The following is a 26,125-nucleotide window of genomic DNA, read 5'->3' on the forward strand; positions in this document are numbered from 1 at the left end:
CTACCACTCGTCTGGTGATACCAATTATTAAATGGTGTAAAAATATCAATTATTTTTACTTCACAAATTTGTAAGCATTGCTTGTCTAACTGTCAATTATTAAATGGTGTAAAAATATTTTACTTCACAAATTTACGACAAACTAAAAAATTTAAACGGTGTTTAGAAAATTGTTATTATGTTTTAAATCATTTTAAACATTCTTTTCGTTTCATGTCCAAACCAAATCAATTTAAAATATTGACGTTTTAAACTGCATATTTTAAATTTAAACCGTTTCTTCATTTAAGTTATTTTGCACTTGTAAATAATGCTAGGGAGCCCAAAAAATGTGCCTCTCCAATGTACCAAAAACGTGCAATGGCTTTTTTTCCCCCCCCCCTTTTTCTAGCATTTGTGATTTTTTTTTAATAAAAATTATGTTACATACAATTATTTTTGCATACTTTTTACGTATTTTATTTATGTAATTGACTAGAACAATTATTTTATATCAAAACAAAAATGCTAGTCCTACCAAAATTTGGGTCCCGATAAAAAAAAATTCTTTCCTTTTTTTTTTTACATAATGATACGGAAATATTTTTTAGTGATGTTGTATTTTTTAAAAAAATAATATTTAAGAATATAAATAAAATGAACGAAAAAATTTGAAAAAAAAAAATTTGCTCATTGTCGAGACAAGTTAATCACATTAGTAAAGTGTGCAAAAAGAACACAAAAGTGATTGCACAAAAAAAATTATTTTTTTTATTTCTTGTATTTCCCCGTGCATATAATACTTCGATGAACCAATGCCATGCATGCATGATGAGGCTAAGAACCTGATTGTTTGAGAAGCCGCAGATACAGCATAACAAGTACGAGGATCAGATCTACATCAATATCTTGTCGTGGGGAATAAGAAATGGAGGTTATTCGCTCTCCCCGCCAAAGTAGGTTACAAAGTTCTAAACATGGATTACTCCCACATTTCACGTACGTACACGTTTTGAACAGACATGGATCGTAGTACTTACTGTTAATAACCGTTTTAATTACTTCCAAAAGCAGGTAACAACTACCAAACTATGATACTCCCACAAATTACAGTCACCCAGAACCTTATCCATGGCTTCCATTTCTGCAAGTACTCTTCTGTTCTTCTCCCTAGTTTTTTCCTTATCTCCTGTTATACTCTCAGCATCAGTGGTGGAAGACCTCACCAAATTACAACCACCCCCAGATTTCAACTCCACAATCATGACCAACTGCTTCAATAACCCATCTTTAAGATACTGTAACTCCTCGCCTATGGACCTTATGGAAATCTTCAGATTCACAATTGTTGCAAGCCATCTTTGCAATGAGTCCAAGAACCCAAACTGTGCGGACTCATTCCCCAAAATAGACCTCCGAAGCCGCCCGAAGGTTGCGCCACTCTACTTGTCGTTCAGTTTCTTCTGGAAGTACTGCCCATTGACTATCCTATTGATTGATTTGTCTAATAATTCTTTGAAGGGTAGTTTTCCGATTGAGGTCCTCAACTGCACCCAGATCCAAGCCCTTGATTTGAGCCATAATAAGCTTTCTGGTGATGTCCCTGTACAGAGCTTCTCCTCCCTTACCAACCTTATAGTTCTTAATCTCTCGTACAATCACTTTTCTGAAAGTAAAATGTCTGACACCGAGTTCTTTAAAAGGTTTAATGCTTCTAGTTTTCTTCATTCGGGCCTCCTTCCAGACCGGAAGAAGTTTAGTATGAAGGTTGTACTCTTATTGGTTTGTTTTCCTATCTTAGTGATTGTGACAGTCGGTTGCTTCGGGTGTCTCTGTCTCCGAAGACCTGATTTTCTACCCAGAATGTTTCGTAGAAAGAACAAGTTCACACCACCGATGCTTAAGGCAGCAACTGGGGGGTTTTCCAGGAAGAATTTGGTGGGAAAGAGCGAGGGTGTTGATATCTACAAAGGAGTTCTGAGAGACGGTACTGAAGTGAGGATTGAGATCTACTGGGATGACATGTCAAGGGAAAGCCGACGGAGATTTATTGAAGAATGCAAAGTTGTTACTCAATTATGCCACAAGAACATGGTACAGGTTTTGGGTTGGTGTAATAGCCGAAGAATGAGGGCTATTGTCACAGAATGGATGGATGGCAAGAATGTCGAGATATGGATATCAGAGTCAGCTCCCCCATGGAAGCAAAGGCTAAAAATACTGATGGGAGTAGTGAATGGCATGTGCTATCTGCAGGAAGAATGGCCTGAAGTTGGGTATGATCTCAGGACAAGCAGTGTTTTGTTATCTGATGAACTAGAGCCACTGATTTCAAGGTTTAAGCTTGGAGATCAAAGTAGTAGTTCAAGGAGTAAGTGAACTTATCCAGAAGTAGCATCAAATCTTACGATTTGTTTCTATCTAACCTTTTTCTTATGTTTGTTCTGTTTTTAAGTTAACTGGATTTTTAATTTGGTTTCAGAGATTTATGAGTTCGGATTATTCCTACTGGAGATATTAGTGAACAAAATACCAAGTGGTCATGAGTTCCAGAGTAGTGAGCATGGATTTATTGATCATGTCAGAATGCATTATCCTAGAAATTTGAGGAAGGTGATTGATGAGAAAATTAAAATGACAGAACGCATATTTGACCAAGCTGAAAAGGTAATTGGCCTAGGTTTAATGTGCACAGATCAGTCAGGCAGTCATCATCATCTACAGTTGGGTCAGATTTCTAATATTATTACTAGAGCCTATGAATCCTGGGATGTTTTGGACTCTCCTGTCCAGAATAGATCATATGTAGATAAAGGTAAGGGACACAAGCACACACAATGAAACTGGACGTTCCAATTATGTGAAGATATCTGTAAATTTCAATACCTATGAAAGACACTTGGTCGAGCTAGGTGATATGGTTATGCAGAAGTTCATTGGTTATTTTGTAAGCTCTAAAGTTTAGAAATCCCCAGTTATTTCAAAGCACGTACTGAGATGGCTTTATGAGCATATATCTTTATATATAACCACCACAACCAATGTTAAGCAAGAGCTGGTGCAAGTGCAATCCTTAAAAGGCAAAATGGACTGTCGAACTTGTAATTAGCAAGACCAAAATAATCATTCTGATAAGCATATTAATGACAGCAACTAAAGCAATAATATTATCTATACAACTAGTTACGATAGTTTCACTGTATTTATTCCCAAACTCCAACAACCTAAATGAAAGATGTATGTTTTCTTGTTGGTTCTTTGATTTTATGGCTTTGGTTTGACTATCCTTTCAAGCCCAGGACAGAAGAAAGTAGTAATGTCTCTTGATGCTCGTACAGGCTTTCCACAGAAGATGATGGCATGTATCGCACCACACTGGCAATTTGTCGCCCAATATTATTTTTGACACTCACTATACCGAAGATCAATCTATTGGTTTGAGGAATCCATAGAATCTTGTCAATATTGTCGTTCCTAACGAAAAGAGCCTTTTCAATTATTTAGAACAACCCCAAATTAAAGAATTTTGTTTATGAAATGGTATTAGATGGAAACCATCTGTCTGTACTAATAAGATCAGCAACCAGCTGGGGCTTTCTTTGGAAGCTCATGCTAGCTGTATGCCTACATTTCATTAATCATACATGCAATTTCTCTACAAGGGAATCAATTCTCGTTCCAAAACTGGGTCTCGATCATCTTGAAGATACCCTGCAACATGGTTGGACGTTAATCTTGAACAATATTAGCTTCTAACCTTTTATATATGTTCCTTATGAAATCATGTACTGCATGCATCTTTAAGCCCGACTCAACTACCTTCTCGTTTTCTGTTGATCAATGTGGGATTTAATGTTCATGCGAGTACAATCATGGGTTAAGTTATATGATTTTAACAGTATTTGAATGGGGTTAAATATCTTCATTAATCTTTAGTGTGTGTGCAGGTAATTAATTTGTTATTTAATTTGAAGAGGAGCAGAAGTAATTCCAGCCTGATCTAAATATATCAATGTCGTGTAAGGAGAGAAGTGAACAAATTAAAAGAACATGCCTAGAGTTCTTATGTAGTTACCCAATTAAAGGTACATAACTACATATTATATATTTTGGAGCCAGTTTGCTAGGGTGACATATTGGTGAGGCAAACCAAATTCATCTCCTACTTGAACTTTCAACAAAATTTTGATAAAATGGAACAACCCAAGATCACTAAATTGATCTCAAATGAAATGGATGGCTTATCTATTTCACTTAATAGTATGTAAATGTGTTTGCTTCTTTTGCATTGACCAGATTTCTGATATAAGCTATCATCAAAAGTGGAAAAATCCAGAGCAAAGCGAAAAAATCAAAGAATAACCGTTGCTCTAATTGAGTTGAACCAATAAATAAAGGTCACTTTCGAAGTCCTGCATGAGATTTTGAATTGCAAGTGATTTCATTGGAATTGTAGCTCAATAAAGCTCATATACTTGTATATGTGCATGCTTAATTCAAGTCTAGAGCAATAATTCAAGTATCAAACTTATGCATGCATGCAATTTCTATCGGTTCATACAATTCACAAAAGAGAAAAAAAATGTGAACACTGAAAGGTGGTAGTTCACTACACTATTATCACTTAACCGAGCATTAAAAAATATATATATATAAGGAAGAGCTTCAATGGGAACCAACGGAAACAGAGCCTTCATAGCTCTATTTTATATGTGATGGGAATGATAACAACCGAAAAAAATATAACATGTAGCTTTCGAACAAAGTATAGAAGTAGTGGGTGAATAAAAGCTGGTTAAACGCACAAAACTAAAAATACACGAACAAGGTAGAAAATATGGAATTTTACAAGAATCCGAGGGCAGAGTATTCTAGCAAATTGCAGACCTGCACCAGTCTTCAAATTCTACAAGTCACAAAATCTCTGTTTGGTTGAGAAAGCATAGCTCCTTCCATGCTACTTCACTTGACGATTCTAGGTCTATTGGCTTGCCCTTTAGATCTGGCCTTGTAAACCTTCTTTGGTGAATCGGTAGTTAATGCATACATCTTTACAGCAAATAATTCTTCAGGCATTCCCCTTTGATCCTGATTAAAAAAGCAAACATCAGACGAGAAAATTGAGTTTATTTGTACCCCACCGCAATTCATTTTAATATGCACTTTTGAAGAACATACTTTCAAATTTCAGGAAAAAGAGAGAGAGAGAGAGAGAGAGAGAAGAAAAGGAGAATCCTATTTTTCAAACTCTTGAATTAGAATGAACTTCAAGGAATATTTGCTTCTGCTTGGCATTTTTCGCGTTTCCGTTTCCATGGCCTCCCATGCTTACGCCCAACAATTTTACATAATGGTTTTGTAAGTAGATGTTATTACTTCCAGCTGGCATATTGAGTTTTGAAATTATATCACTGCAAAGCTGTCATTGAGGAGATACCTACTAGTTTTTAACATTATTTTTTGTTTGATGAGTAAAAACAAAATTATACACATATTGCATACCCTCAACATCTACTGTTTGTTTAGAAAACACCAATTATTGGGTAAAAGGTCGGGGGCAATACAGATGATGCATACCAAAGGTCCGATGTTTGAACTGACATTATATCCAGAAACTAGTCTCCTACACATAATACTCAATCCTATTTAGTAACTTCAAAATTACCATCAAAGCTCTTTGGAATATTAGTACATCAAGATGGACCATTTCTTGCAGCCAATTTCTTGTTTCCATAAATTTCATAAAGTCATCACAGAAAATTTATTGCATTCATCAATAATCAGTCATATTGAAACCATACAGGGGCACAACCCAAGTACACAGGAAGTACACAAATGATACACCCAACTAGTGAGGATTTTGGAAAAGAAATGGAGTCACATATTAAGGCTTTTAACTCTAGGCCTGGGGTGAATTTTCACTGGCCTTGTACGATTTTTCACCCCAGTTGTCCTACTCAACATGTCTGCATGCAATTTTGAAAAACCGTACAAGGCCAGACGGATTTTAGACAATTACTGGGCCGTAATCATTCCTCTGCCAACTGGAGCATCGTTTGTTCTCCTCATCACCATTAAAGCCTGTGCATACGATGTCTTGCCAATCCACAGGGTCTCATTGCCACTGCATGCACCCTTCGAGAAACACCACTCAAAATTCATCACTGAACCACAAGTAGAAGTAGATTTGAGACCTGTCGAAGCTCAGACAATAATTGTCTCCACCCCTGACAATCTTGTCCCAACAATGAAACCTCTTCTGCCATGTCCTCCAAATTACAACAAAGCCCAGAATCTACCATGGTGGTTGGAAAAATGCTGGGCAATAAAAGCTTTGTTGCTAACCCTAGAAGACCTCAGAACTCTTCCACCACCACCATCAGCCAGGCCCCTCTGACTTTCCCAATGAAACTGCTTGGGTTAAGCCTCTACTTCTTTGCACTATATATAACAACAATACTCCCGTTCTCTGTCAAATGCTCCAATAACTAATCACCTCTAAAAACCCATACTCTGCTTTGATCAAATTTCTTGAGTGGAAGAATTCCTATGATCCAATAGAAGTTTTGCTACTTGCCAATAAACATTACACATACCTAATAAGCAGGCAATAACAATCTTCTCCCAAATTTATCAGCAATACTTACAAACAGTTGAATCCAAGACATCTCTTACAAAGAAAGTCCCCGGAAGGTAACTAAAATGCATCTTTTAAGGCACCTTGCTTTCACTATTTTAAGAGGACCTTGGGAGCAGTAAGGGGGTCAGCACAAAAAAGGGCACCTTAATCAAAGGCAATCAAGCGAAAAGCCTTTTTTTTTTTTGAGAGAAGTAAAAGAGTATATTAATAAAAGAATAGGCAAAATGCCACGTTCAGTACAAAAAATGTCCTAGATTATGTAGGATCCACAGACGTAAGAAAATCATGTAGGCTTTGGCCATTAAAACTAATAGCAATAGCCCAAGTACAAAGAGTTCTGAAAAAGAAAACTTTCAGCTCCTCCATTGATCTCTCTTTGTCCTCGAAAGTCCGTTCGTTGCGTTCCTTCCATATGCACCACATAATGCATATCGGGATCATCTTCCAAATCACCTTTATCTGGTTATTGCCTCTCAAACCTGTCCAGCTAGCAATAGCCGCCACTACTGAATCTGGCATAACCCAGCCCAAGTCGAGTCTACAAAAAACCTCATTCCATCACCCTCTAGCTACCTCACAATGTAATAATAGATGGTCCACGGATTCACCCCCCTTCCTGCACATACAACACCAATCTATAATGATAACCCTCCGTTTTCTCAAATTATCCATTGTGAGGATCTTACCCAGAGAAGCGGTCCACACGAAAAACGCCGCTTTGAGAAGCACCTTGTGTTTCCAAAGTTTTTCCATGGGAACTAAGAGGGTTGCCCTTGTATTAGGGCCTTATAGAAAGCACGGACTGAAAACAGTCCTTTTCCCGATGGTATCCACCACAATGAGTCTATAAGCTGATTACTTGGTTTGGTTGAATACAAAAGACTGAAAAAGGCTGCAAAAGTGTCCATTTCGCAATCTTGTGCCGCCCTGCTGAAACTGACGTTCCACTGGATATGCTCCCCCACTACCACCATGACTTCCGCTACTAATTTATCTTTGTCACTTGCCACTGCGAATAGTGTTGGAAATAAATCTTTAAGTGCACAATTACCACACCAAGTGTCATACCAAAAATTAATCATGTTTCCTTCTCCTAGACAAAACCTAGTGTATTGAGAGAAAACCCCCATCCTTGTCTAATATATTTCCACACTCCCACACCATACGCCCCTCGCACTTTCCTTAGTGCACCACCCACCCCATAAACCCCCATACTTACTTTCAATCACCACCTTCCAAAGAGCATCTGGTTCTCTATGATATCTCCATAGCCACTTGCCAAGTAGCGCCTGATTAAAGGTTTTTAGCTTTCTAATGCCCAACCCGCCACTCGAGATGGGTCTACAAACCTGCTCCCACCTGACAAGATGATATTTGAACTCCTCCCCTATTCCGCCCCACAGGAAGTCACGTTGTAATTTCTCAATGTGGAGTGCTACCCTTGCTGGAATGGGAAACAAAGATAGGAAATAGGTTAGGAGGTTAGAAAGAATACTCTTTATTAGCGTAATCCGGCCCCCTTTAGAAAGGTACATTCTCTTCCAACCTGCTAAGCGTCACTCAACTTTCTCAATCACTGTGTCCCAGAGCGCGATAGCTCTCGATGGAGCCCCCAACGGAAGACCAAGATATGTCATGGGAAGAGTAGCAATCTTACACCCTAGAGTATTAGCCAACTATCTTAAGCGCTGAACCCCACCCACCGGCACCATCTTTGATTTGTCCAGATTCACTTTCAAACCTAAAACTACCTCAAAGCATAGAAGAAGTGCCTTCAATACTCGAACCTGTGATTGATTCGCCTCACAAAAAATTAGGGTATCATCTGCAAACAGCAGATGAGAAATGTTAATACTACCCCCTCCTGGGGTTCCAGTCGAATAACCAGTCATTTGTCCATTTGCCACCAGTGCTACTATCATTCTGCTCAAAGCCTCCATCACAATAACAAAAAGTAATGGAGGCAGCAGATCTCCTTGTCTCAAGCCTCGAGTACTGTTGAAAAATCCAGTAGGGCTTCCATTTATAAGAACTGAAAATTTTACCATAGATATGCACCAACGGATTCATGCTCGCCATCTCTCCCCGAAGCCACACTTCCCCAAAATGTCAATAAGAAAATCCCAATTAACATGATCATATGCCTTCTCCATGTCTAACTTGCATATAATCCCTGGTAAGCCAGCCTTCAATCTAGTGTCCAGGCATTCATTAGCAATGAGCACAGCATCTAAAATTTGTCGATCCTTTACAAAAGCATTTTGGGGCTTAGAAATTATCTTCCCTATAGCCTCGCTAAGTCGGTTTGCAAGTACCTTGGATAGAATCTTATAGACCCCATTGACTAGGCTAATGGGCCTATACTCCTTAATATCCTCTGCCCCCACCCTTTTTGGAATCAAGGCTAGAAAAGTTGCATTTAAGCTTTTCTCGAACTTTCCATGCGAATGAAACTCCTGGAAGACCTTCATAAGATCATCCTTTAGAATCTCCCAACAAGTTTGGAAAAATCCCATAGAGAAACGATCAGGACCCAGGGCCTTGTCTTTAGTCATTTTCCTTACCACTTCTAATATCTCTGCTTCTTCAAACGGCCTCTCCATACGGCTAACATCCATTGGCCCAATGGATTCGAACGCCATACCCTCCAGCTTTGGTCTCCACCCCTCCTGTTCAGTAACAAGTTGTTCAAAAAAATGAACCACGTGATTGTTGATCACCTGCTCATCCCTACACTCTGCCCCATCAATCTTCAGCATCTCAATGTTGTTGGATCTTCTGTGGGAATTAGCTACTCTGTGGAAAAACTTAGTGCTACGATCACCTTCCTTCAACCATAGCGCTCTAGACTTTTGCCTCCACGAGATCTCTTCTAATAGGATAAGCCTCTCAAGCTCTACAACCAAAGCTAGCTTTTGGGCTACTTCCTCCGAATTCAATGGCCTTGACTCTTGAACCCTTTCTACATCTTGTATCTCCCTTAGCTTTATCTTCTTGAGTTCCCCGACATTACCAAAAGACTGCAAATTCCATAGCTTTAAATCTTGCTTTAAAGCCTTTAGTTTTCCAGCAAAAATGAAACTAGGGGTACCCTGGATCTAGTATGAAAACCACCACTGTCCGACCCTATCCACAAAACCTTCTGATTTCAGCCACATGTTTTCAAACTTGAAGTGCTGCCCCCTTCTTTGAATCCTCCCACAATCTAGCATGATAGGCCAATGGTCCGAGCACAAACGAGGCAGTCTCTTTTGCCACACCTCGGGAAAGTGGATTTCCCACTCTGGGGAAATTAAAAATCTATCTAATCTAGACCAAGTCTGATTATTAGCCCACGTATATGAACCCCCTGCCAGTGGTAGATCCACGAGGTTTAGCTCAAAAATGCATTCCGAAAATTCGGACATTGCAAGACGCATTCTTCTATTTCCAAAACACTCACTTGTGAATCTTATAGCATTAAAGTCACCACCAATACACCACGGAAGGTCCCACCAACTATGTAGACCAGCTAGTTCATCCCACAATAATCTACGGTCCCTGTCTATGTTAGGACCATAGACACCTGCAAAAGCCCACTTGAACCCGTCACTCACACTTCTAATGGAGCATGCTACTGTGAACAAACCCACGGCCACCTCCAATTTCTCCACTACCCGTTGGTCCCACATCAATAACACACCTCCCGAGGCCCCATTAGCTGCCAAAAATGCCCAATCAACATAAACACAGCTCCATATACTCTGTATAATGTTCGTAGTGACCGTTTTCAACTTCGTCTCCTGTAAACACACAATGTCCGCATTCCATCCCCGCAATAAGTTTCTTACTTGAAGGCGCTTACCGGCATCATTTAGACCACGGACATTCCAAGAAATGATTTTTGGTTTCATTTATTGGAAGAAGCTAGCCCTTTCCCTTTTGATCTCTCCCTGCTTGAGCTACCTTCAGAATTCATTGACCAAGTTAGCCTATTGAGTTCTCGCTGTTTCTTGGACCCTGTTTTCCGTTGTTGTTGATGACTCACTTCAATGGCAGTAAGTAACGCCATGAATTGCTCTTCATAACCTTCACACTTTAATCCCACCATGTCCTTAATGTCATTTACTGTCTGGAACACCCAATCTGTTACGCTTGCTGAATCTGGGTACATACACTTCAGGGGAATTGGATTCTGCACCCTAAAGTCCCTCTGTCCCTCTATGTTCAGGTCACCCGTCACTAAGCCAAGCTCCCCTCCATGATCATTTGACCCCTGTAATAACCTCTGTGAACTCTCTTCATCTGATAGGAACAATTCACTGGCCGAGTCTTCTGCTTCACCATTCTCACTATTTTCCACCTCCACGATGGCACTGTTCATCCCTGAAAATCTCGGCTGGCCTCCACCCTTTTCTCCTTGTGCCGTCGGCATGATCTATACCATCTCCACAAAATGACAACCTCCCGATACTAGCACCAAAGGATCTGAATCCCCTTGTCCCGTCGGCAAGATCTGACTCCCCAAGTGCACTGCATCGTTTTCCCCTCCCGTCGGCAGTTTCGCCGGCGTTTTTTGAAAGGCCGACAGGTTCTGATCAGTCGCCATAGGTGGACCACCACTCGGAGGTGAAGGGAGCACCACCACAGGTTCTGGAGCAGGGTCTGCTGGTAACAACTGGGTGAGTGAATCAACTTCGACGTCATCGCCGGCCTTGAATCTGTTGCCTTCCGCTTTCGGTGACTTCGTCGGCACCGTCTGTTGGTCGGACGGCCCTTGCTGCCGTCGCTAAGAGGTTTCTGGGTCGGGTACATGCCTTTCGTACCCGGGCACCGAGTCTTTGCCCCTAACCCGTGCCTTCCATGCCTGGCAGGCCAGGCTCTTCTTATGATAAGGCCCAGGCCCAGCCCTAAAGGCTGGCCTTCCCACTCTATCCCTACCCGAATGATAGCTATGGGCCATGGGTTTCGGCCTATAGCCAGCCGAACCCACTACCCCTCCGTCCCACCTTAAGTGATTTTGGTCCTTATACAAACTATGCCTTAAACACATCGTTTCATCCCCTTTCTTATATGCCTCGACCACCTTTCTGACCCAAGACACTTCCTCCTGTAATTTCCTCACTTGGACCTGCAAATCACGTACAGCAACCAGCGTCTCCCTCACGTCTCTTCCGTCCTCTCTCTCTCTGGACACGGCACCCTCTCCGAGACCAGCATATGTCTCATGTTCCTTCCATCATAACTGCTTCTTTGTAAGACTTCACCATCTTGCCCCCTGGTTTCTTCTGGGCATCTACAGACTTGCCATGGCTGTTGCTTGCCACCTGAAGACTTTCCCGCAACGCCTCACGCAATTTTCTCCACCCCCGACCACCCTCTTCCTCAGGAATAAAGATGGCAATGTTTCGTCCCCCTTCACCATAAACTGCCACCTTCACGTGACGGCCCCGACTGTTTGAGGACCTCTGTACAATGAAACTCTGGTAGCCCTCCCTCTTTGCCAAATAAAAATCTTCCCTTTTATCTGACGCACATCCCTCCAAAGCTCCCCCTAGCCATTGCGCAATTCCCAGTCCAAGAAGTAGCTCCTGTTTGAACCTCCGTCCTCTCTCAGAGATACGGATCAAGCCGCCCTCTCTTTTTACAGAAAATAACTTAGTTTCAATCACAAACTCTTTAATAAAACTCATCACGTAGTACCATCGACGTATAGATCGCTAAGAAACCATCTTCGACGATGAAACTAACGTAGAAAGTTTTTTCACACTCGTACGGAGAGAAAATATTTCACTCCACCTTGACATTACAAGGCAATTCAAATTAGGAGTCCCCTAACAAGACGGGATTGGGAAAGATAGTAATGGCTGTCTAAAGATGCTTGAGGATTTTTCTTTTTTTCTTTTTGATAAGTGATGCTTGAGGATTCATGAGAGCAATTACGCTTGGGTATGGCTATGAAGAAAGGACCCTATTGTTTCTGGGTGCGGCCACCTTGGGAATAAGAGAAATGGCGGTAGATTTACCTCCCTAAGCAATTTCATAGAACTGAAGAAAGGTTTGACATCCAAACCAAATGCCGTGGAAGAAGATGTCTTTCTCTTCAAACCATAAAAAACAATTAGTTAAATCCAATTGTTAATAGGAGGAACCCATTTACATATCTTCTTATGAGTAATGCAATACCATTGAGGGGTGAAACTAGCACACCAAAATAAACAAAAAGAAAAAAAGAAACGCCCAACTAGTAAGAAGATGGAAAAAGAGCAAGAATATTTGAAATCTACAAAACTACAAAGTATGTTGATTGATTTATATTGTGAACCTCTTAGCTTCTTTTTCAATGCTACCCTAAGACAAAAGCCTCTTTACAATACAATCAAATCTGCTACACCACAACTACGAAAACCTATCACCTACATTATTTCCATGGAACGATTTTCATCCACGGCTCTCAAGTGCTTTCCTGACAAGATTGAAACAGTTCATATCATTGAGATCAGCCAAGGACAATCCATTAATATCAGATTATATCATTCCTTGCTACCACATACTCTAAAACAGTGTCCCTTCTCAATGAATCTCTCTTATGTAGGCAATTCATTCTTTTGGGGCAACGTAAATACAAATTTTCAGTTGTGTATAGAAATTATGTTTCTTCTACTTACATGATCCCCTACGATCAAACTGCTTGTTAACATCTATGAAAGGTATGAAGTCATTGAAGATAGAAAGAGATCAGGAAAATATAAATCCAAGTTCATGTATCTCTAATCAACATCCATGACTTAAAACTTGTACGAACATCACTGAATTTGGTGAAGTTACTTAGACCCGTTGGCTAATGAGGACTATCTTGAGATCCGGAGCTACCAAACTAGCCCTCAAATTGAGAACATGGTCTTGTAGTTAAGATTATATGTCAAATAATCTTCACTTTTCATCCTATTTTAGATTTATATGTACACTTTACAACTCTATTGTTACAATAATATGTCCTTTTTTTTTTTTATAAGTAACGATAATATGTCCTTCTAATGCAACTATGGTGTTTGTTTGGCCAGTGAATAAACTCAACTACCTTTGCAGGCATAACTCAAGCTAACCAACTCCTCCGAAAAACTCATCCCATTGGGCCCCTGCAACATCACAGTGAAGTAGCTAATGATCCACTGTTTCAACACTTTTTCTATGCCTGCAACACCAGTCAATAACAGTGATCCGGAATATCCATAGTTTGTCTATGGTCAGGATCTTCCCCAAAGAAGTTCTCCCCTTATTACAAGCCACTTTTTTATTTTGTTCATTAATAATTTTTTCCCTTTTGTTTCATTTTGTCCTTGGCTTTTTCAAAACAAACAAATGCTAAATTTATTTTCATTTATCTTTAAGCAATTTTATTCGACACATGGGGTATTGAACGTTTAAAGTCATCTAGCTAAAAGTCAATTCAATCCAACAGCTATACATCACTACACTTAAGTGGCCACCCAATTACTATACATGCAATGATATATGCAACAATTTAAGTTTACCTTTGATTTGTAAAGATGTAGTCCACAATGACGAAAGAGCTCCTTAAAGTATAAATCGGACCTGGTGATGCTTCGATCTTCATTGTCGAGCACAAATCCTACAAACAAGTATGATTAGCTTAGATGTATTCACTATGCCACTGCAACAAATTTGTAAGTCAAAGGTGTCCAACCAACAGAAAATGAATTTATAGGTAACTGAGGGCAAACAGGAAACTTAAGTTTTTTTACTTGAGTGTTCAGATTTAGTTTAATAGGTCTTTTTTTATAAGTAGTTTACCAGATCCTTCAATTAGCAAAAGTTTAGTTAGCTCAAGTGTTGTGTGGTTATGTACCTAAAAGTAGGAGCAACTCACTAGTGAAGTACTTTGTTTAATGTGATGCTACAGACCACTCGCTCTCATATGAGAGCAAGCTGCGCACCCTTAGATTTATGAATTTTGATCATGAAGAAGAAAACCAAACTCCTTGCAGTGAAAGAAACTGCTTGATCGTTTTCTTTTCTGGGTCTTTGTGGATTAGCTTCCATTTCCTGTAGGCCTCCCTAATTCTAGTGTAGCATTAGAGTAGTGGAATGCCTACTAATTTTTAAATTTTTTGAATTTAATGTCTTCTTCCCCACTGAGGGGTTTCCATGTCTGTAATCCAATTTTCTAATTGAAACTCAAGATTGAATATGAGATTTCTACAATTTGCAAGTGACGTAACACTTGAAAGCAGCCTTCTAAATTTTCATCCAACATTGCAATCGTAACCAATTATTGCCTCGTTCCTCTCAATGACTACATTTTGACCCCATCGCAAATAAAATAGATAAGTTGCATATAATACTCATATCAATCCTAATATCTTAGTACATCTACTTTGAACTTGGAAGTCTCAAACTCCATTACTTCGCAGTGTCCATAAAATATTAAAAAAAAAATCGGAAAGTTAATGGAGCTATTAAATCGGCTAGATTATCAAAACTATGCTCAGTTGTATACTTATAATACTTCATTATGTATATTAGATTGGCTTGAATTGTATGAAGCTATGTTACATCATTGATATAATACACTATCTCAGTCTCCCACAGTATTATATCTGCAAACATACTTGATAACCATCTATGAGTTGTTTGAATGTCATAAGATATTTTCCCTCTACTTTGGTGGCTACCATTTTAATTAAATGGACATCCACTTCGAGGTTGTAGTGTGCAAAACTATTTGTTTTTATTTTTTTATTTTTTAAGCTGGGTAAAAACCTAAGTTACCACATTGTAACGTAAACTTAATAATAGGTTGAAATTTCAATAAAATTCCCACATGGCAAAAGTGATACAAAAAAAACAGAGGAAACATACCAGTTTTTGCTATGTTCTCCTTCAGAACAAAGAATCCCCCAGGTTTTAGGCCAGCCTAGAAGTAACATAGAACTTAGTACCATTGAAGGGGAGCACATATAGATGCTCACTAGATGTCTAAATACAATCAAACTAATTAAAAGCAATCTGGATAAGGGTACAAGGTTGCAGCATCCATACAACTTTGTTGTCACAACAAACTCTAAGAAGATCCAACAAAAAGTTAATTTTTACCACCCAAAAAGCAAAAACGCAATATTATGATATAAAGCTCAAGCACTTGGAAGCACAAAAGTAAGGACAACTGAGACAAACAATAAAAAGAGAACAAAAAAAAAAAAAGATTTAGTTTACCCCTTTGAAACTCCTAAACGGTCATAGAAGGAATACATTACGTCTTGATCAATTATAGTTTTACACATTTGGTGGATGATCATTTTGCTAAGACTAAATAGAGGTTATGCGTTATTCTTTTTCTTTTCTTTTGAGGGTGAAAAACTGGTATGCAGCATTGAATCATCCCATGCAATGAACTTGGTCAGAAAAACAAGCTGGTCCAGAAGAAAAGTAATAAATGGAAAGCAAGAGAACATTGTTTCAGTAATCAGTTTGTGAAAAAGTAAATCGAACCGCTTGGTTGTCTTGGCAATTTGAGGAAGTGTACATATTACATTACTAGTAACAATTGCAGGAAACTGGGGTATCTGAAGGTATAACCTAGCAAATAGTCCCTTGTGCAGGACATCACCACAGAAGCATCATGCAAATAAAAGGATAATATATCAAGGGCATCTTCATGGCGGTTGCCACATTCAAGTTTCCTACCAAAAGCTTATCCAAGCATTAGGAGAAATTTCAGAAAGAAAGGAAGAGAAAAGCTAAAAGCCAAAAGCTAAATGATGGAAAAAAAAAAAATTCAAAGGTGTTTGACACAGAATTGCATAAATCTGGGAATTTAAGGAGTCCGTATATAATAGTCAACAAACTTTTAATTGATTCTCCATTCTTCTTACTGAAGCTTTTATAATAAAAACCTAAATGCATGTAATACTTTGGCTTCTGGTGAGTCCAATCAAAGAGGTTCATAGTGCACTATTTTTCCTTTGACAAGTTAATAATTCTACATGTTTATTACTGACAAAAAGAAAATAATAATTCTACATGATTATCATATACCATTGTTAATTGATAAAGACGCACCCACAGGGTTGGAACCCACAAATTTACCCTCTACAATACATTAAAGAATGAAATTACCTTAGCCCTCTTAAAGAAGGACACAAAGTCATCATCTGTAAGATGCCCAATGCACCACTGCACCCATATAACATCATATCTTTCTGCATCCGGAGTGAATTCCTAAGATGAAGGCAAGACATCCAGAATTTTTGCCAAAGATTCAAGCTTAAAAAAAGTGTGTATGCTAAGAAAAATTACTCGAAGGTGCAAAAAGCAAATGATTTTTTTTTTTTTTTTTTTGACAAGTAAGAAAAAAAGCAAATGAAAATTATCACAGATATATATGATTTTCTATAAAAAAACACAGAGAAAATATATAATTACTATCGACATTCAAAGGATGCTTAAAAAGATTGAAAAATAGAAAAAGAAATATACCCCCATTTTACATATCTTTGAAAAATATTGTCATTTCATTGATTATATTACTTCAATGGTTCAATTATTTATTCACAGAAACAAAAACAGGTTTTTGACTATTCTACAACTAGGAGTGCTCCCACCATCTGTTTTTAATTACATCAACTATTAAATTATGATTTTCTCACACAAAATCTAAAAACTTGAGGACCAACAATCACTGCAAAACTACTTTTAGTCTTTACAATAAACATTAAAACAACGGGTAAAATATTAAAAAAAAAAATCTTAAGGTTGACCTTTTAGAAAAATTAGACTTTATACTCTAATTTTGATCTTTTTGCTCTTTGTGCTTTTATCTTTGATCATTTTAGTCCCCCCATTAGTACTTTTAAAAATCCGTTGTATCAACACCAATGACTTGATGCCAGGTCAGCACAGGGAAACATTTTAAAATTAGACTACAGGGACCAAACTTTCCAAAAGACAAAGCACATGGACCATTTTGGTATTTAACCCTAAAATAAATCTATTGAAAGTCCACATTAGCATGGTAAAATTTAGAGGTCCATGATACAGTAAATATTAATTGGTTTTGGATTTTTTTTGCAAGTAGTTTTGGACAGTTTCTCCTTTATGTTCACTATGTCGTTTATGGTTGGAGAGGGAATGGGCATACTTCCAGTGGTGTTGAAAGATCCATTCAATATATCAAAAGACTTCTTTATTCAAACACTTTAAGCTTGGATGATGGGTTTGCATCCCTCTACAATAAAACATATTTATTTTTTATATAGGTACACTAATCACATTTATTGAATTATGAAATCCAGTAGTTTATTTTCCTTTTGTTACTTTCTTTTTATTGTTGCCTTTTGCTCTCCTCGTGTATGCTTATGCACCTGGGTGCTGTCCTGTGCCACCCTTTTGACGATTTGAATTAACAAAATAAAAAGATCCATTATATGAGATCATGTTTTCGATCAAATTATATGCATTAAAATATATAAATAAATTATTTTTATAGCTAATCAAGAAGTTTTATTAATAATATAATAGGCATAGCCCAAGTACACAAATAGTATACATGAGTAACATCTAACTAGTATTTACAACCAAAAGAAGAAATTTGTAGACACTTGGCACATTAAGATATATCGCCCCTGCCCAAAGGAACATAAATAAATCAGATTAACTCCACATGACAACCAACTGCTCCATAATCAGTGTGCTCATAGCCTTGAAAACACCGTAAGAAAGAAAACAACAATAAGAGGGATGCCCATTGCATAACTTACAAATTCATTAGCCAACATAATTGACTATGTTTTTTGGAAATTTTTATTTTTAAGAATATAATTTCTTGATTCAAATAGATTTACATATATTTGTATTCTTTCTTTTTTAATAGAAAGTTTTATTATTAGAAAACCCACAAAGCATAGCCCAAGTGCACAAACAGAATGAATACACGAGGAATATCTAATTAGTTTATTGTACTATCTTCTTGTTTTGCTCTAAAATCAGTAACTGTATCAATGCATGTTTATGCATATTTAATGTCTGAGTTCATACCTGAAGAGGCATACAAAAAAAATTGTTCGCTTTGTGAATGTCTGGGGACATATGACTTTCAGAAGACAAATTTTCCCGGGCAGCCTCTAGGAAATGTGACACAGGTTCGAGAAGATCAACCTGGATCTCAGGGAAAATACATACAATCAGGTATAAGAAATGAGTTGCACACTCCAAAATTTGAACATGTTGCATCGGGTAATAATCCTTATAAAAGCCTCATATGGCTGATAGACAAAATGTAAGCCCAAGTAGAAGCATTAATATCTGATGGAAACCTCCACAAAAATAAAATAAGGTACAGCAAGCAAAATGCGTAAGAGGTCTTAATATTCAAACAATACGAAAATGAAAATATGTACACGCGTCCATGGTATGTAGGTGGTGACATCCTGAGCCACCCTCCAAAGAGCAGAAAAGGGCAGGAGTTATGCCATATTCAATATGGGGTGAATGCGGCTTTACTCAACTAGGATATGCTTTATTTATTTAATTTTTACAAATGTAAAAGTGAAAAAATAATGGTTCCTAAGGTGAACGTATGAAGTAAATAAATAGTGTAAAACAAGAAGATAATACAAGTCGCACTGAGTGATAGCAGTACCAAGGAAGAAATACGATGATTGGCACAAAACAAGACTTGTACCTCTGGTGACAAAGGTCATGGTGAGTAGTATTATCCTTAAAGATGACAAATTAATGGCAACTAGACTGATCCCAAGGGGCTGTGGGGATCCTACGGATGCCACAACACTACCTCACTTCAATTTAAGTAGCATCGCTCTAGAAATGAAATGAAATACTCTCACCATCCCCTTATGTGGCATCAAATGATTAGAATTAGAGAATGATAAATAGTTTTCCAATCATTTGACACTGCATAAGGGGATGATGAGAGGATGGTGGGTAGCACTTCTCAATGAAATAACACTAACAACAGTTTGTTCACCCAGATTTACTATAATGAATATGGCATATGTTACTCAGAACCTTGTTTCACATAGCCATGCTGGCACAACAGATCATAGGTGGCCATATGTGTGGAATTGGCAACTCAACACCAACAAGGTAAAAAATTATCATAAACTAACACCTAAACACAACATAGAACCAGCACCTGTCCAAAAAATTGTATCGATATTGATTTTAATTAAAGCAATAATAAGAACATAAGTGTTAGAGGGTTTTCTCCCCGGGCCCAGGGCCTAGAGCCTTAGCCCAATATTGTGAGAGGCCTAGGCCAACCAGGCAATTCATTGGCTCAATTAAAGGATTCATGACCCCTAGCAGAAGGTAGTTACCACCTAGGAAGAGCAGGAAGATCACCCCGGTGCAAAGAATGGTAGAGCATGCCACATCAAAGGAACTGAGTCCTAGATAACCTTGAGTGGAAAGGGGGATGCAAATCACTGGAAACCCTCGACCTTCTGGCGGGTGAAGAAGGAAGAACCAAACGGCATGCATCCACTGGCAAAACAAAGCAGGGTATCATGCCGCATTAAATGCACCCCTAGAGGGCCAAGCCGCATTAAATGCATCCCCTCCAGAAAGCCATGACACATTAAATAAGCATGGCGGAAGGGGCTACAGGGAGGAGCAAAGCATGGGCATCTGACCCTAGGAATTAGGTATAAAAACGGCTCCCAAGTATCGAGATAAGGGTTAGACTTTCTGAAACCTCTCCACTCACTTACACACTAAAGGCAATACTGACTTTAGTGTCGGAGACTTCCCAGCCACCACCACTACCATCGTCTCACTATGTTTTCTTTGTGTTCACAAGCCCAAGACTGAAGACCCGAGCTGCTAATGGCCTAGCCCGAAAGCATACGGAACACGACGTTAGCAGTGGCGCCGTCTATGAGATCTTGAAAAATTTTACATGTTCTTCGTATGCCTACGAGAACCCATTCTCAAACAGCTCGGGAGCAAAAAGAAGTAACGTCGACAAACATGGAAACTAGGCTAGCAGCGATGGAGCAACTGGTAGAGAAACTAACCGCTGAGATGGGTGTCCTACGAGAAGAAAACAAGTCTCTTAAAGAAACCACCTACGAACCAGGGCATGATGCAAACCCAGCAACAGTGAAAATATTGGGACTAGGAATGCCGGAGGAAATGGCGACGCAGATGAGGAAAGAAAGAACATGCAAAATGAACTAAGTAACCTCAAGGGGAAATATGAGCAGATGGCAAGGAAAATGGGCACCTCGTCGTCAGTAAACCAACTGCTTGTCAGCACGGGTTTGCCATGCAGCGAGGAAGTGATGGCCGTCCCCCTGCCACCAAAATTTCAGGTCCCCCCCCAGGGAAATGTATGATGGAACTTGGGACCCGGTCGAACACTTTGAAACCTTCAAGGCACATATAACCTTGCATGGTTTCCCTAGGGTGGTGGCCTGCAGAGCCTTCCCACTAACTTTAAAGGGATCAGCGAGCGTATGGTTCGGATCCCTGGCACCAGACTCCATAGACAGTTTCAGAGAATTAGCCCGCCAATTCCTCACCCAGTTCATGGCAAGCAGGAGAAGAAGGTGCCCCGCAGCATACCTCGTCACCATCAAGCAAGGGGAGGACGAAGGCCTGAAAGCATACCTGACCAGGTTCAACAAGGAGCGCATGACGATGGGAGATCAAAACGAAAAGATCACCCTGACAACGCTCCTAGGGGGAGTGTGGCCACCCTGACAACGCTCCTAGGGGCAGTGTGGCCCCAGTCCCAGTTCATGGCAGAGCTGGCCAAGAGAACCCCCGCCACATTGCGGGAGTTCATAGATTAGACTAATAACTTCATCAACGCCAAGGACACACTCCGCGCTCTGACCAAACTAAGGAAGAAAGAATTGGAGCGGGTGGACAAGAAAATAAAAGCCCTAGCTAGGAGCCTCACTCGAGAAAAGACAGAAAGGAGGCAGCGCAATGGAAGAAGGGAGGAGCCCTCCTCAAAAAGTACGGGATTCCGACTAGACCGCTCAACACTCACCATCCAAAAAGACGAGCGCCAGCCCGCCTAAGAGGACGACCAGCCAGCGCACCGTTACTACTCCTACCACCAATCGACCACCCATAATACAGAAGACTGCCACTCCACTCGAGGAGGAAGGGATAAGGACAGATCGAGCAGCACAGAGATATCCCACTGCCCGACGAGCAAAACAAGTGTGGAGGAGGGGTCCCAAGAAAGAAGCTCCAATAGAGGCGACAAGCAAAGAAGAGCGGAGAGACTGCAGCCAAAAGAAACCAAGAGGGGCTTCACTTAAGCGAATGAGCGACCACATCTGGAAGAAAGGCATACTCCAGGGAGGCCTGATACCGAGAAGTGTACTTGGCGGCATATCGCCCAACCAAGTATAGGAGGAGCGAACCTGCACCCATAATCTCCTTCGGGAAAGACGATGAGGAGGGAGTCCTCTACTCGCATGACAACGCTTTGGTGGTGACCATGATAGCCAACTTCACCACAAGGAGAATCCTCATTGACAATGGCAACTCGGACATCCTATTTTGGGAAGCCTTCACTCACATGGGAATAGGCGCTAACCGACTCCAACCGGCTCCGATGTTGCTCAAGGGCTTCTCTGCAGAGACAGTTCAGCCAATCGGGACGATCACTCTGTCTGTCCTAGCGAGTAGCGCTCCCTACACAACCCCCATCATAGTTGACTTCCTGGTAGTGAAGGCTCCCTCCTCTTACAACGCCATCGTCGGCCGGTCAACCCTCAATAACCTCAAGGCTATCACCTCCACTTACCATCTGAAGATGAAGTTCTCGACCGCACAACGGGTAGGAGATATCCAGGAAGAATAAGTACTAGTGCAAGAGAGATATGCGAAAAGCAAGGAGCAACCGCAAATATTTGAGCTGCGCCTACTACCCCCACCATACTCCACAGTGCCTCCACCAATCTCCTCCATCCCTAACCCTCCTCATCCTCTAGTATAAATATAAAACTACACCTACTACCCCCACCATACTCCACAACCACCATGTATCAACCGCAAATATTTGAACATCTCTATGCGATGAAGCCTTCGATATTGAACTCCCTACCTTCGATATTGAAAAAACCTTGGATTCTATCACCACAAGTTTAGAAAACCCCATCCTGACCACCTATAAACTCTAACAACAATCACACTCTCACCAATGTAATCATCACCAAACAATCACCGGAAACAGAACTGTCATTTTTCAAAACTCGGGGATTTTGTTGTACAAAGAGAAAAAGAGGACTCTAGTCTAGAAGTAGCTATACAACCAGTCTCTTGCAAAAGAAATTGGTGATGCACAGTAAACCACAACAATGTTTTCCATCCATTCTGATCCAACCACATCATATACAATTTACAACATGCACTATGAGTCCATATCTCAGTTCAGACCAGATCACTTAAAAATATGTTTATACTGCTATACTAAAGGGTACACCAGGAAAGTTACATATAAGGGAGAAAAACTCACCTTACCTCATTGAAATATCTTATGAGAAGATTTTTGGTGACTCTTCCAATGCCAGCACCACAATCTGCAGCAGTTTGATCATTAGTAAAATTTTCATTGGCATCAAACATTAATCCATTAGTCTTATGCAATATTATAAGTGCCAAATATGTGTAACGTTTAAACTGAATATTTTTTTTTTGATAAGTAATGTTTAATCTGAATTTCAAGAATATGTATTGTACATTTCCTTTTTTTTATATAAGAATAGAGAATTTTATTAATAGAATCTCAGCAAAGCCTGAGTAACAAGAAGTACACAAGAGAAACATCTAATTAAGAATTTTCATTGTATATTTAGTATAGCAGATCCACCTTAGATGAATACTGGGATCTAAATCCCTATCAATATTAACTACTCGGGATCAGAGAAGACCTAACTCATGTACTGACACAACAATTAGAATCTTCACAAAGAAACTACGCAAAGCATGCATTTGGGAAATGCACAATAAAACTCTTGTAGAAAACCTCAATAACTCCACCTTACATGCTTGCATCACAATGATATTGACACAAACTCCAGAACAATTCTGAAAAACTCCAAAAAGGTGAGACTAACTTCAGAAGAAAAAAATCTGGATGCCAACATTAGCAAATGGGAAGGCAGGAAGGACAAAACATTTATCCTCATCTACATTTAGGGTATGTTTTGGTAATGAGATGAGATAAGAATTCTATGAATAGTATTGAAATGGTTTGAGTTAAGATGTTTTGTTGGGTTGGTTTTGGGAAATAAGAGAGAAAAAGTTTAATAAAAACTTTATAAGATTAAAAATTTGTTTAAATATAATTTTTGTTTGAAATTTGAAAAAGTTGTATTTTTTTTGTGTTTTGTTTAGAAGTTTGGAAGTTTGGGAAAGTTGTAATGATTAGTTCATGACTAGATGAAAAAGTTGAAGATTTGAAATTGAAAAATGTTTTATGTTTGAGTGATACTTGGGAAGGAAATTATGAGAAATTTTGACATCTCATCTAAGTTCCCAAACAACCCCTTAGTAATTTTCCACAAAAAAACCTTAATAAGTTTAGCATCTCAACAATGGGCTACAACTCATTCAGCAAGCACGTGTTTGATTTACTGATTTCATTAAGGGAAATGGAGCCTGCTATTGCATTGTTCTTCAAAGAGTTTGAAATTGGTAGGTTTAAATAGTAAGTTGAGATTAGATGAAAGTTGAAAGTTGAAAAAAATATTGTAAAAATATTATTTTTTAATATTATTATTGTTTCATAATTTGAAAAAGTTGAATTGTTTATTATATTTTGTATGGAAATTTAGAAAAATTTTAATAATGAGATGAAATGAGTTGAGATAAAATACTTTTTGTATCCAAGCCTAGTAAAGCATTTGAAGTTCGATCAACTGATATCATGTGAACTCAAAATGCCTTGGACCTTGCTTTTTGGGTTGGGGATATATCTGTATCAAAGACATCTCTTTGTGGGATATTTTCTTCAACTAAATCATTTACTTTTGTGGGATCTCTTTGTTACTAAAGTATCTCTCTATCAAAAATAAGTAACCTATCAAAACATTTTCCCGCCATTTATCTCTTTGCAGTGTCATATGTTATGCTGGCTTGAAACTTCAATATTCTCAAGATTCGAGTTCACAGCAGTTTGACAAAACAAACTATGAACCTAACTTCTCCGACTTGAAACACGCACATACAAGTCGACAGATATTCACACACGTAGCGGAAGAGAGTGAGAGAGAGGAGAGAGAGGGCACCGAGTGCAACGAGGTGGCCGTCTGTGCCAGCATTGAGGTATCTTTCAGACAAGAGGGTCTTGAGAAAAGCTTCGCTACCATGAACGTCCGCCTCATTCACATGCCCATACCCTCCCAGTACCCCATCCACCGATGCCTCCACGCCCTTCTCTTCCACAACACAAACCCAGTTAGAACACATACAAATTTTCCCAGAAACCAAAATTTAACACGAAATGGAACAATGAAAGCCAAAAAAACAAAAATAAAAAATAGAGGCGCCAGATAAGAAAACGCTGCTAGCAGCGTCTTACATACTTGCCAATAGCCAACGCCTTGGTGGTACCAGTCGGTCTTCTTGCTGGGATCACCGACCTGTTCCCTCCACATCTCGTCGGCGTTCTTGAACTCACGGCCATCAGAATCTGATCCTCCCACCTCCATCGCGTGAACTGTGGCCTGTGACGGCGGCCTTTGCTTCGGAGTTAGGTGGGGAAGGAAACAAAATCCCCTGCGAGGGAAGAGGGTAAAGTGGGTATCCTTGGGAGGGAAATAAGCGGAAGGTAAGGAATACAGATACTCTCTCATCTCATCGTTTATTTCGTGTTCACGGGGAAATAATAAATAAAAATAAAAACAAAACAAATGAGATAAGGAAACAAAACCGCCTTGGAACGGCCAAGCGTTCGGTTTGTTGTTAGGCTTTAACAGCCCCAAATAAAGTTTGCCACATCAACAATTTCACACAAATATTATAGACTGATCACACCCTAATTTTACACAAATATCATAACTTTATCGCACCCAATAATTCAAGTAAAATGCTAAATATAACCCGTTGAGGGAACCGTCAGGTAAATACTACCCTCATGGCAGGGAAGAAACGGTGTCGTTTAGAAATACTTCCTTTTTTCTCCCGAAATCCCCCCTTCCCCAAGCACAGTATTTCGAAATATCCTTTCCCTCTCCTACTTTTGTCTTCCCTTGAAATTCCATTTCCCTCCTTCCCTTTGATTCTACAATTTGTCCATTTTTCGTGTTCGAAGCGAAATGTTCCTCCCTCAGATCTGTGTTCCAAGTTGAAGATGACCTCCACCTCCCTTTGAATCCCTTTTCTTTGGCAGTTTTTCGATTACTTAAGAAAGAGGTAGTGGCAATAACTGATCCACAATCCTTTGCTATAGCTCTTATGATTTATGAGGTTGCTAATGGTCTCCAAGTGCCTCTTTTATAGATTCTTTTTGAGAAATAAAAT

At 39.3% G+C, this 26,125-nt stretch overlaps 2 protein-coding genes across 3 annotated transcripts; one reads left to right on the forward strand and one right to left on the reverse strand.

The window, feature by feature from the left end:
• Positions 1 to 1,063: 1,063 nt before the first annotated feature.
• On the forward strand, positions 1,064 to 2,886 carry LOC122277688 (LRR receptor-like serine/threonine-protein kinase ER1). The gene is made up of 2 exons (XM_043087779.1): positions 1,064 to 2,350; positions 2,462 to 2,886. The coding sequence occupies exons 1-2, from the start codon at positions 1,111 to 1,113 to the stop codon at positions 2,818 to 2,820; spliced, it is 1,599 nt and encodes a 532-aa protein (XP_042943713.1). The 5' UTR covers positions 1,064 to 1,110; the 3' UTR covers positions 2,821 to 2,886.
• A 1,762-nt stretch (positions 2,887 to 4,648) lies between these two features.
• On the reverse strand, positions 4,649 to 25,485 carry LOC122276437 (alpha N-terminal protein methyltransferase 1). 2 transcript variants are annotated; one of them, XM_043086148.1, is made up of 8 exons: positions 25,189 to 25,482; positions 24,892 to 25,036; positions 23,123 to 23,181; positions 18,656 to 18,775; positions 16,739 to 16,840; positions 15,482 to 15,536; positions 14,134 to 14,231; positions 4,649 to 5,067 (listed from the first exon to the last, which is right to left on the reverse strand). In XM_043086148.1, the coding sequence occupies exons 1-8, from the start codon at positions 25,456 to 25,458 to the stop codon at positions 4,942 to 4,944; spliced, it is 975 nt and encodes a 324-aa protein (XP_042942082.1). In that variant the 5' UTR covers positions 25,459 to 25,482; the 3' UTR covers positions 4,649 to 4,941. The 2 variants fall into 2 exon arrangements, with proteins under 2 accessions (XP_042942082.1, XP_042942083.1); XM_043086149.1 differs by lacking the exon at positions 4,649 to 5,067 and adding an exon at positions 5,068 to 13,064 and having other exon boundaries at positions 25,189 to 25,485.
• Positions 25,486 to 26,125: the final 640 nt, after the last annotated feature.

Source organism: Carya illinoinensis, chromosome 9 (genome assembly GCF_018687715.1).
Source record: "Carya illinoinensis cultivar Pawnee chromosome 9, C.illinoinensisPawnee_v1, whole genome shotgun sequence".
In the NCBI taxonomy this organism is placed as follows: Eukaryota; Viridiplantae; Streptophyta; class Magnoliopsida; order Fagales; family Juglandaceae; genus Carya; species Carya illinoinensis.